The sequence below is a fragment of the Gavia stellata genome, chromosome 27 (assembly GCF_030936135.1).
Source record: "Gavia stellata isolate bGavSte3 chromosome 27, bGavSte3.hap2, whole genome shotgun sequence".
In the NCBI taxonomy this organism is placed as follows: domain Eukaryota; kingdom Metazoa; phylum Chordata; class Aves; order Gaviiformes; family Gaviidae; genus Gavia; species Gavia stellata.
In genome coordinates, this window is record NC_082620.1 from 6,944,321 (window position 1) to 6,957,065 (window position 12,745).

At 46.9% G+C, this 12,745-nt stretch overlaps 1 protein-coding gene across 1 annotated transcript; it reads right to left on the reverse strand.

Moving 5' to 3' along the window:
• Positions 1–6,599: 6,599 nt before the first annotated feature.
• FNDC10 (fibronectin type III domain containing 10) lies at positions 6,600–7,289 on the reverse strand. The gene has a single exon (XM_059829865.1). The coding sequence runs from the start codon at positions 7,287–7,289 to the stop codon at positions 6,600–6,602; it is 690 nt and encodes a 229-aa protein (XP_059685848.1).
• Positions 7,290–12,745: the final 5,456 nt, after the last annotated feature.

Here is a 12,745-nt window from a genome sequence, read left to right on the forward strand (position 1 = left end):
CAGGTATTTTTCTTATACAGAACTAGAGCTGCAAAAGATAGGCCATCTACAGGCATGTTTTCACACAGATCTTGCAGCTACATTATAGAATAAAAGGAAATATGGAAAATAAGACAAAGGCTAATGACAGATAAAATCACATGAAAAATGGAACATGAAGGAGACAAAAAGGAGAAAAATACCTTAAAAAAAAACTGGTGCAGAGACCAGGAAACAAATTCTATTATTGGTGAAAAAGTATTCTATCATTTTTGATGTCTGAAAAGCATAAATAAAAACTATAGAAGGAGTTAGGAAATAAATATAGAAAAAGAGACATCAAGCACAAGAACAAAAGCCCAATTGTCTACCCAGAAGAGAAAAAAGACTTCACTGCACCACCAGCTCCAGAGAATATCAAACAATAACGCCTCCCGTTCTCCCAAAGGGAGAAAGGTACAAAACTATATCCAGCCTAACACCTCGCTGCTCCGGACAACAAAAGGGCTCTGGAGCACCAGGGAATGCGGATCTGCATCCCAGGCCCTACCTTCAGAGAAGTGCCACTGTCCGGGGTCCTTCTCCTCCATCTCCTGAGACTTGCATCATTGGCCTCGTAACCAGCCTGCAGATTCTTGCTCGTTGCTTGCAGTTTCTCCAGAGCCTTCCTCGTCTTGCTCACTTCTGCAAGGCAGGAGCGGGGAACCGGGAGCAAGAGAAATACAGGAGACAAGATCAGTACATCGAAGAAACAACTCTCTTCCCCAGCTCAGCTGAACTTCACCTAGCGAGGCAGGACTCTCCCTGCCCAGGAAGGGGTGCTTTCTCTCTCCTCAGTGCTTCCTATGAATATTTTCTGCCCTCCCATTAACACTTTTTTCCCTCTGTGCTTTCTGAGAAATTCTTTCCCCACTATCACCTCAGAACTTCCTGAGAAATGCTTTTCCTTTCTCTCCCCTGAGCACTTCCCACAAGCGTCTTTCACCTCTTTCCCTTCAGTGCTTCCCAGCTAATTCTTTCCTCCCTCCCCTTGTGCTTTGCACAAAAGCCTTTTCCCTCCAGGGCTTTCCGCCTTTTCCCACTACCCCCTTGACATTTCCCTACAAAACGTCTCCTCTCTCATACATCCAGCGCTTCCTGACAAATCGCTTCTCTCTCCCTCCTCTCAGCGCTTCCAGCGGAGACTTTTCCCGTCTTTCAGCACCTTCAGCCCCTGCTCACACAACCCGTCGCTCTCCTCTCAGCACCTTGCACGAAAAGTCTCGCCCTCTCCCAGCGCGTCCTGGTAAAACCTCTCCCCCTCTTCTCTTGCGTTTCCCATAAAAAAACCCCAAACCCTTCCCTCACTATTCCCTCGACTTTCCAGACGAAATCTTTCCCTCTCCCTCTCCTCAGCCGTTACGGCACACCGCTCCTCTCTCCTCAGATCTTCCCGCCTCACGTCTCGCCTGGCGCGCGCGGCTGAAGGCCTTCTGCCACCCAGCGTTTCCCGCCTAAAGGCGTCCCCTCTCTCCTCAGCGCTTCCAGAGAAAAGCCTTTCCCCCTTCCCTTCCTGAGCGCCTGCCTCCCTCCCGGCAAAACGGTTTTTTCCTTCTTTTTCTTCGCTGCTCTTCAGCACAGCCTGCCCACCTTTCTCCTCTCTGCACCCCCCACTGAAACCTACCTTTCTGCTCGGCCCTTTCTGCTCAAACCTCTCGCCCCAGGTCTCCTCGCAGCCATTCTTGCTAAACTTGCCCCGCTGCCTGCAACGCCCGCTCTTCGGTTACCTCTTGTTCTGCGAAGGCACCCTGCAAATCATCTGGTAATTCTGGGATATCTGGCTAGTGAAGGAATTATCTGACTGTTTATGTCTACTTTTACAAAGGGTCTATGGGTCAACGCCCAGAGATCTCCTCTGGAAAAGTCTTCCACCAAAATCCCTTTTGGAGGGGTTTTCTTGGCACATTGTATAAATACTGTAGCGCACTGCGCCATCATTTACATCTCGGCAAAGCAGGCCAAAAATACTGCCAGTGAATTTTGAACGACAAGCCAAACATTGAGACATGAAAATTTCTGCATCAAAAAAACATTCTTTCAGGTGAAACCAGAACAGGTTTGGGCAATTTTTTCCCAGATGAGCTCAGACAATGTGTAAAGACAGGAGGTGCAGTGACCGGATCTGTGATGAAGCAAAACCAGTCAGGGTATTTTTGCTCAGGCTAACACTGCAAAAGACCCCGTCCAAGCGTCACTGCTATGATTACGAAGCCTTTAACAGGAATGTGACACAGTTAACTGTTATCTGCCACTTTTTCTCCTGTCAGCCCATTCTTCCCAGCCTTTCTTTCGGAACATACTGGTGAAATAGAGCCGCAGTTTATAGTCTTGTAAGACTACAACTCCAGGTCTCCATGGAAGCAAAATACCAGCTTTCACTTGCACCTCCAAATAAAGCCAAGCAGCCTTTCCTTTTATGTACCACAAAAAATATCATAATGGAATTAAGAGACATTCTTTGCCTGAGGCACAGACTGTTTTCTCCAGAAGATTGAAAGTTGGGGTCAGGTTGGGCTTGAGCTGCTTACATACAAGCAGTTTTTCTCCTCACGTTTGGAACAGGGCAAGGGGAAAAAAAAAGCTTGTGAACAAGCATATCACTCTCCATTTTAACTCTTGTAGAAATGGATACGGCTTGATATTTGTACTGGAAATTACCAGATAAACACAGGACCATATACCACCTAAGGGTGTACCATATGGATTTTTAATACCCAGGGACTTGTATAGTAATAGGGAGAATGTGTAGTTGCCTTAGAAGCTATTTCCACTTCTTCTCAAGGCATTAGGTACGTAACAGCCAGCTTCTTGGCAGTTACAAATCAGCATACTGCCACTTCTTTATTCTGCCTGGACAGGCCAGGATTGATTATAACTCTACAAGGTACTCTGCATGTTTTAGAAATTGCTGCGAATACTGGATAAAGCTTTCTCTAACTGTGCAGTCTCACAAAGGCTTGTGGGACTCAAATTAATATCAAGTCTATGTATATGTAATTTTCCCCATTACTGCCAAAAAGAAATGTCCGTACTCACGATAGAGGAAATTTCTATACTCACGATGGAGGAAAACACCCCACAGTTATCAATGGGTCGGCAGATGTTCTGTTTAACATCACATAAAATGAAATAGGGAATACTCTGATTTTCTTTTCCAGGCACCAAGATGTGTCCAATTAAAACTTAATCCACTGAAAATGAATGAGAAACTATGAGATATTGTTTCCCACATCCCATTTATAATGCATGAAAAGGAAAAAACTGATAAAAATAATTCTTTAGAGAATTACAGAATTTCCTCCATCAGGATTTACATTCTTGTTCGACATATTTTGCTCTTGTTTGTCTATCCTCTGCCCAGCATGCTGTTGCAATGCAATCCACAGAGACAGATGCATGAAGATGTGAGATGACTACAAATCACAGCTCTATAGTATCTACTAGGTGCTGTTTTAGCAGGTAACTGTATGCTATCAATACCTGCAGAGGTGCCTTATTGAAGATAGTCACATACAAAACTGTAAATTAAATTTGGTCCTCAGTTTCCTCAGACTTACGTCAGTGTTATCGCAATGAACAGTGCTGACTGCACACAAAATGAAGTAGCTTGAAGGAGCTAAGGGCAGCTCATTCAAAGTTCAAATAGGGATCATTTATATTCAGAACCAAAGACACCTGGCTACCATAATTAATGGCTTTGGCTCAGTGAGGTTTCATACAAAATTTCACATCTGGCTTCCTGTATCTGAAAGACTGAAGTGATTGTCTTGAGTATCGCACCTCTTTTCCCCCTTCTGTTGGACATGTAGATCATAAGCTCCTCGCACTAGGTGCTGTGACCTCCTGCTTGGTAAGAATATTTTAGGCTGGACCAGATGATCTGTCTGGCCCAAGCCTTTTTTTACAATTATGCACAGTACCATGATCAAGTTCAGGCAGCAGAACGGCTTGCCCAGAGAGGTTGTGCAGTCTGTGTCGCTGGAGGTTTTCAAGGCAACACTGGGTACAGCCCTGAGTAACCCAGCGTGATCTCACAGCTGACCCTGCTTTGAACAAGAGGCTGAACTCGATGGCCTCCAGAGGATCCTTCCAACCTGAATTACCCTGTGATCCTATAGTCTAAACTCTAGCAAACAAAACCCAAGTATTCAGAGAATAAATCTCTTTTCATTTTCCCATTAATGTTGTCATGATTTTACAGCAGGCAATGGAATATCATTATGACCAGTCTTTGGGCAGATTTGCTCACTTTGAGTCAAACAAGATCTTGATTTGTGATGTTTTCATTTCTTTTCATTATTCTTCTAATTTATTAAGGTCAATACCAAGGTGGTACAAGGCTCATTATTTACACATTTAATCTTCACATCTGGCAATTCACAACAAGATGAAGAACAAAACAGTAACACTGGTTGACAGAAGTTGACAGAGATACACAAATTCAGTGCCACTCTAATAGCCCAGTGCAGAACTGGCTACAGAAAAGACCAACTTGAACCCTTTAAAAGACCTGTGACCCAAATCTACTCTGTGTTTAAATTCACTGACCTAAACCACTAGATACAATTTGTCTTAATGTTCTTAAAAACCGATTGCCTTTTCTTCGAGCAGTCAATCTCCTTAGGGATAAAAAAAGAAAAATCATGACATCGTCCTTCAGTATCAATGAATGACACCATCTTTCTATTACTGCGATGCTAGATATTGTCAGGCTGCTTAAATCAAGTACATAGGCAAGTTAATAAAAAGAGAACACTAAATTTAGAGTCAGCTGCAGGTGAAAAAGAAAAGAAAGCAAGAATAACAAAGAAATAAAAGGTATTTCTGCCTGATGAAATACAGATCTTCAGTTTCTCAGCCACTCTCAAATTATTGAAGGGATTATGATTAGTACAAATACTGCAGTTTATTAAGGATTCCATATACTTTCTATATTTACCCTCTACTAGCAAGCTTATACTTCACAAACTACTTTCACAAAGAAAAGCATAGGGGTCACTCCCCAGTGATAAACATTTACACAAACAGATCACACATGAAACGGAAGTGTTTTAATAGCAATACCCCTTTACAGAAGAGCTGCTCCTCTGCTTTTGCTTCAGGTGCTCAGTTTAAGTGATATAAAGTCATTTTCTGTTACAGCAGTCAACTACATACAAACAACACTAAATAAAAACTAGCTCACTAAATAAACACCTCTCAGATGGTAACTGACTCTATTTTGTGTATATATTAAAGTTCAAGTAATGATCAGCCTAAATTTGTTTTTTTAAAAAAAACAAACAACCGAACAAACAAACCAACAGCCACTGGTTTCAGAGACAAAAACACTAGGGGAAATACAGTTGTCTATGAAGACTACAAGAACAGATATACCAATATAAATGGGACAAATTCTCAGCACTAAGGCACAATAGAATTAATACTAGAATATGGCTAAAACCTTACTTACTACAGCATTGAGTGAGCAGTTAACAAGGAGTGTTCCTATGCTCAAAACACTCAGCTACAACATTAGTGAGTTCTGTGTTTAAGACGCTTTTACCTTAGAGTAGCTGCACACAGCATTCCTAAAAGATGGGATTTCAGAGGGCAGTGACGGTGCTCATTTACATTGTACTTATTTTTATCATTAAGGATCGGTTCATACCTGCACAACAAAATGGAACTTTCCTACTAGATTTGTCCCTTTAGCACTGCCCTTTGTGGAAACTACTGATATGACAGTTCTAAAGGGAAAAAAGCAGGTCTGGTCTGCGTAGGATGTTGACGGTCACTCCAGCTGACCAGAAAACCCCTGTTGTTTTGGGCAGTGGCCAGTCTAGGTCCCAGAATTTGTGAACTGCGTAAGGCACGATACAAAACCCACTTAAGTCACGAGATTTAGGTGGGCTTTGGATCAAAGACACACTCAGCTATGGGTTTTGTGGTTCCACCGGTCTGTTCTCCCACAGACTTTAAACAACATTCCCCCTCAGGAAAAAACCCAAGCACATGTCTAGAGCGAGGGGATTTAGGCATAGGCTTAAAACAAGGGTGTTCTGGAGAGTCTCCTCGAACAGGCCCTCTGTGAGATCTGTCGCTCGCTTTCAAAACAGACATTTTTCTGGCACTTGTGGACCTTTGCCATTATTTACTTTTAATCCGCTGAGATCCCATGAGTTCAGTAACCACATATGGCTCAGGCTGAAAAGCCGCCCTAGGAGGAAGAAGCGCTCCAAACACTGAGGAAAAACCCAAATCCTGGAAGTTTGGGGAAGGCAAACCCGAGACACCCAACGCTTCGACCGAGGCCCTGGGCAAAACCGCTGCGAGAACAGTTTGGCAAACCCCTCCTCCTCCTCCCCTGAAAGAGATAAAGACGGCGCCGGGCGCGCTGCAAGAGGCGGCGCGGCAAGGGAACCGGGAAGGCCGCCGCGCCCCGCGGCCGCCGTGCCCGGGACGGGCCCCGGAGCGCCCTCCCCGCCCGGGGCGGGGCCCCGCGCAGCCCAGCCCAGCGCCGGCCAAGCTGAAGGCGCGGCCCGGCCCGACCCCGCTCCGCTCCCGCGGCGCCGCCGGGCCCCGGCGGGCAGCGCTCCAGGCTAGGCGCGGCGCGGGCCGGCGGCGCCTGCGGCCCCGGCGAGGGTCGGGCTCATGAGGTTCTCGGTGATGTAGGCCACCAGCAGGCAGATGAAGACGAGCATGACGCAGATGGAGCCCCCCACGGCCGTCATGGCGACGACGATGTCCCGCATGGCGGCCGGCTCCACGCGGAACTCCACGCACTGGGCGGGCGGCGCGGGGCGCGGCGGCGCGTAGCGCGGCTGCAGGCAGAGGCGGTAGCGCACGCTGCCGTGCGCCTCGGGCAGCAGGTAGTCGCGGCAGGCGGCGCCCAGCTCCACGCTGTCGCAGGGGAAGCGCGTGTAGGTGCCGTCCCAGGAGCAGTTGAGCGCGAAGCCGCGGAGGCCGGCGGCGGGGCGCGGCGGCCCCCACTGCAGCAGCACGCTGCCGTTGCGCAGCACGTTGGCCACCAGGGCGCCGCCCGGCGAGCGGTGGGCGCGGCAGGCCCGCGCCGCGCACTGGAAGCCGCGGGCCGGCGTGCGGAAGCAGAGCCGCCCGCCCGCCGCGCCCTCGGCCCCCACCTTGTAGGGGCACCACGGCTGCTCCTCCGCCGCCGCCTCGGCCTCGGCCCCGGCCTCGGCTCGCCGCGGCGAGGCGGGCGGCGCCCTCAGGGCGGGCGCTGGCGCCCCGAAGCAGAGCAGGGCGAGGAAGGGCGGCAGCAGGCTGGGCATGCCGGCCGCCGCGGCATGGAGCCGAGCCGCGGTGCCGGCGGAGGGCTGCGGCGCCTCGTGCGCCGGTTATAAACGCGGGCCCCGCAGCCGCTCCGCCGGCCGCCAATGGAGAGGCGGCTCCGCCGTTAACTCTCGCTGGGCTGCGGAGCACCCGCCGCGCCGGGCAGCGCCCGCAGGATGCGCGCCCGCTCCGCGCCAGCGGCGGGCGGCCCCGACCCCACCGGGCCTGGCCTGCGGGGGGGCCCGCAGCGCCCGGCGGACGGTTCTCGGGTGTCCGGAGCGCTGCGCCCCCCGGTAAGGGCCAGCACGGGGTTGGCTCAGCGCCCGCCTCCCCACCGCCCTCCCGGGCATTGCGCGCCCGTTCGGCAGCGCTCGGCCTCGCTCGCCGCGGCTGCTGCGTGCTCGGCGCTGCCCCCCGGGGAGCCGCGTCCCCAAGGGGTTAGGCGAACCGGGGCGAACGCGGGGCCCGGCGCTGCTCGCAGCTGCCGGACGTCAGTGGTCGGGAGGGTGCCTCTGCCACCGGGGTCTCGCAACCAGCGGAGACTTGGGCCGGGGCAGGGTTGTGGAAAGTCACAGAGGTCCCCTTCGGCTGAAGCAGACCTGTTCAAAGAAATGGGGGGGCATACGTGGATTTTTTTTAATGGTTATGTCTGCAGAGCTAGACTGCTTTAACCCCTTAGGATTGGAAATTCTGAGAAACTTAACAAGGATGTAATACAGGGAGAAGGACAGGAGTCCCCCAGGAGGTCAGCCGACAGCAGTGATAAAGCTGTGGTCTTCAGTGTGCACCATTCTGTGAGACCAAAGGAAAAAGTCCTCTTACTCCTGTCCTCTAACAAAAGCTGTTTCTCCCTCTCTGCAGCAATCCATCCATTTGATCTAGAGCCAGCTGTTTGTTTTGCAGCACAGAAGAGGGCTGAAGGAGGCAGAGCAGTGCTCCTTCACAGCATTACACCATAACGCTTTCTGAATGACCTTGAAAGATCCACACTAAAGTATAGCCTTGTATAAATGTGGAAACAAAAGGTCTGTAATGAAACAGGCATAAAAAGACAGCCTAAGCAATAGTTGAAGATTCTTTGAACAGTTAAATTGGTAACAGCTGCTTTAAGTCCTGTCTTTTCTGAGTTGCAGATTTCATGCCACAGAAAAAATTGTGCGGGTTTTTTTTTGTTTTGATCAGGTTTTACATAGCGTCCTATTCCAGTTTTTACAGCAGAACATAAGCATTTGTCTATATTTAACTTGTAAAGTAGAACAATTATCGTGTAACATGGTTAAAAAACCCAGAAATGTGCCTAAACACATTGGTATAGGTTTTCTTCACTGTGTTGCCTATTTGGAAATACAAGATCTACAGATGACTATGTAAGTTTTCTTTAAAAGTGTTTATTGTCTTATATAAGTTTATAACAAAAATAAGATTCTGAAGCCTATTTTTATTTCATAGCCTAAACAAAAAACAAACCCAAATCATACACCTTGGACTTCATTGAAGTGTAATTTTGCAGCAATATTAAACTTGTTTAAGTAGTTTTGTTTTCTAGATGCATTGAACATCAACACAACCAAATGGTCTCTTATCAGGACACCTTTTCCTGTCTGAAAGAGTTGCCTTTTTAAAGTATACAGTTTCATAAGGAAATCTTTAAACATAATTTAACAATACCAATTATTATCTCACAAGTTATTTCCAAATTTAATGGGAGGGGGGTGTCTGCTAGCCTATAGAAAGTTGGTAGAAATCTCTTTTCATACCAAGAGGTATCAATGGGAATCAATGAAAAAAATAAGATCAGCACAGAAAAGAATGCTGAAGTTGTAGTCATGGCTGCTCTCCTCGGAAAACACTCAGGTATTATAGAGCAATAGGAGGTGGTGTGCTGCTGAAGGCACTTCTCGGTGGCTGAGACAAACTTACCTGTGGAATTTTAGCTAGGATGCAAAACTGAAGATCCGACAGCCCTTCCTGAGAAACGTGGGTGTTCAGGAGATGGCTGGAGCCAAACTAAGCAAGTTTTGCCTCCTTAAACTTTGTGCAGTTCTCCTAACTACTATTAAGAGCAGATTGCACTCCAGAGTGGTTATTGTTTCAGTGATCAGGGAAGAGATGGGGCACCAACCTCTGATGTTGCTTATCATTTGCAATGCACGTTGAGTTCTTCTGTTGAGAGATCCAACAGAAGGGTCCAGCTTTCGGTACAGGAAAGAAAAATGGTTGGCACAGCAGTGAAGACACGTGATTGCATGTGCCACATCACTTAGCTCTGGACTTAATTCCATACTTGCATTTGAGATTGTAGAAGAGGGAAAAAACAAGCTGGCCAGAGATACTTAATTTCATGGAAAGCTGTGGAAGCCTCCTCAAATGTCTTTCCCAGAATGACTGCCACTATTACCAAGAATAGGAACGGATAATCATATGCTTCCCTTTGGGTTCGAGTCCTGAACCTCAGACTTGTGCAAGGCAGTAGTATACCTGCACACTGATTTCCATTTGGCCGTTGACACATTATGATCAGAATAACTAGTTCTATGATTATAGGCTGGAACAGGTTTGTTGTTGAACAGAACAGTGAACTGACCTAAACAATCATGAAAGTTGTGAGCATGTCCTTGTGCCATCGCTGTCATCCTCAAGCCTTTTGGCTTACAGGTGTACTCTTGCACTGGAGACCTACAGTCATCTTTGTAACAAGACATCTGGATAAACACATATTCCTTTGATTTCCAGATTTTCAGGCACATGAATGTAAGGATACAGAACACCCCAACCCCTGTCGGTGATACTTGCACCTACCTAATCTTCCCCATGTACATTGATATTCTCTAACACTACAGCAGCACAGAGTTCAGCAAGATTGGCAGGCTTCACTCCAGAGGTGGTCAAGCATAAAATGGCACCAAGAGAGGTGTGAGTTGAGGCGAAAAGACATGTGTTATTGCAAGGTGCAAAGAAGGAAGGAGCACTGAAGGATGTTCATTCCCTGGCAGGCCTACACTCCATGATTCATATTTAATACCTACGTTTTGCAACAGCCAGTCTCACTCAAACTATATAAAGTATGAACAATAGTCATCCTTAGAAACAACTGTTACTCTTAAGCAAGTCCTATGTATGTAATTAGACATGAGAAGAGATTCTCGATTTGGGGATATGCAGACAGTTCACACCTACAGTATGCAAGGGTTTAGGGCATTTTCTCCTCCAACTCTTTCAGATGTTGTAGAGAAAAAGATCTCATTAAACTCCTATTAGATTGTCACATTTTAGCCCCTAAAAAATGCCATGTAAATGAATGAGTCTAATAATCCTAAACAGGTTTCCAAGTAAGAAGTGGATTACAGAGAATTAGGCTTGATTAAACAGATTTCATTTAACTAATCGATAGGCATATGTTTTCCTCATCCATGCCTTTATTTGTAAGGGCACAGAATGTACTATTAATTCTCATCATCTGGCTAAAGATGTGGCCAAACCACTTAATACTTCGACATCATGTGAACCCTGGAAATATATTTGTTTACAGAAATCTAATCTACATCATCTTGCTGGAGTCCAAAGGAAAATAGAGAGCAACCCAACAAAAAATTTGTAACAATGCTACAGGTTAACTACACCTTATCCTGCACTGTGTCCTTTGGCCTTGGACTATGTCTCTAAGCAAAAGAGAATTATTTATGCAAGAGACAAGCAAAAACCACATGCTTTGGCTTGGTCGGTCTGCCAGCCCTGGCTTCATATGAATACTTTGTCTCATTGTTTGCTCTCTTAGTAATCCAGCTGTTTCCTAAGACCTTCTTCTGTGCCCCAGTCTGCAGTAAAACTCCGCCTGGACTTCTCATGTGTATTGCTTCAACAGTTCACCACTGAGGCAAAACACTATTATTTGCTTTAAGCAGTGAACCCCCAGGCAGCATATCAAAATCAGTAACATCCCATATTGCTTTATAGGCCTTCAGAGAGACCCGACAGCACAGGTTTTCTGCTTTTCTAGTTCTCTTCCACTGGGTTTATTGTCTCCTGTTTCATCTCCTGTTAAAGGAAGCAGTGAACTAGTATTAAAATGGGGGCAACTTGCTGTAGGCCAGACAAGGAAGCACTAACCACCCACAGCTAACAATTTATGCAACACTGAGCTAATTTTAGTCTTGGATACAGCCAGGGCCGAGATGCTTAGCTCTCAGCTAAGGGCAGCATATGACATATGGTTGCTAAAGCATTCTTCTAGCAGGGAGCTTTACATTTAGGGCTGAGTTGCTACAGTTCCCTCCAAGTCATAACTTTGAGTATTACTCATCCTAGACAAGCAAAAGCAGAGAATTTGCCTCCTAATTTAGATAGCTCCTGCAGCCTCTCTGAATCAGCATGCAGTCTCACCCCCACTGGGGTTCTATTTCCAGCACTTGATTCACTTCCAGCAAGGTCTGAACCTACGTACTCTGCCAGTCACAGGCTAAGATTCTCTTAGCACAGAAAAGGAGTGAATGAAATTCAGCAGACATACCTGTACTACATATCTCACTGGGGCAGCTTGGGCATGCAGGTTTGAAGCTTATGCCACAGACTGTGTTGGTCACTGATCCTGCATTGAACTGTGAAACAATGACATCTTACCAGCCCAGCTGACAACTGGAGGCATTTTTGATCAGGACGCATTTGAACCGGTAACTGCAACTCCAGCCGATCTATTCTGAATGTGCTATTTATAGCAGACAGTAGAGGCTGAGAAGCATTGCATCACACAGCAAGGTTGGTAATACAAAGCACTAATGCAGCATTAACCAATTCAAGTAATTTTGGACATCTTACACCCATTTATAGTTTTGCAGTGAGCTCCTTAGTGGGCTACATGAGCAGCTATGGCACTTGGCTAATAGACCTTTTCCTAGACTCCCTGGAACAGCCCCTGGCTGCTGTTCTGCCTCCAGCACCTTTGCTTATTCTGCCCACAAAGATACCAAGTAGTATGATGAGTATAGAGCCCCTAGAACAGCATTTATCTTCTCTGGAGGTCTGTGCGCACACTGAGGCCTGGATACCTCTACACTTAAAGCAGGCTATTCTAGGGAGTGATACAAAATGGAAAGATCAGAAAACTATAAATTGGGGTTTTGCTGAAGCACTCAAGTGAAATAGCTTAATTTAAATAGGAGCTGGACCACTCCTGGATCCAGGAGAAAGCTGGGAGAAAAAGAAGAAAAGCAATATACAGAGAATGCTCTGCAGATTGAATGCTCCTTTCCAGGCCTGAGAAAGCTCTTCTCATCTTAAGGGGTGGGTTGCAGCTGAGCTGCTGCTGACAACAGCTCTACAGTGACTGGGGTGCTCTGCCTTTGACTTTAACTTAGCTGAGATAAGGTGCCCAGGCATGGCTGCAGGTAGAACTCTGTAGCAAGGAGCTCTGTCAACTCATGTCCTCCCAAAAGCTAGTGTCAGTATTCACCCCTGCAGA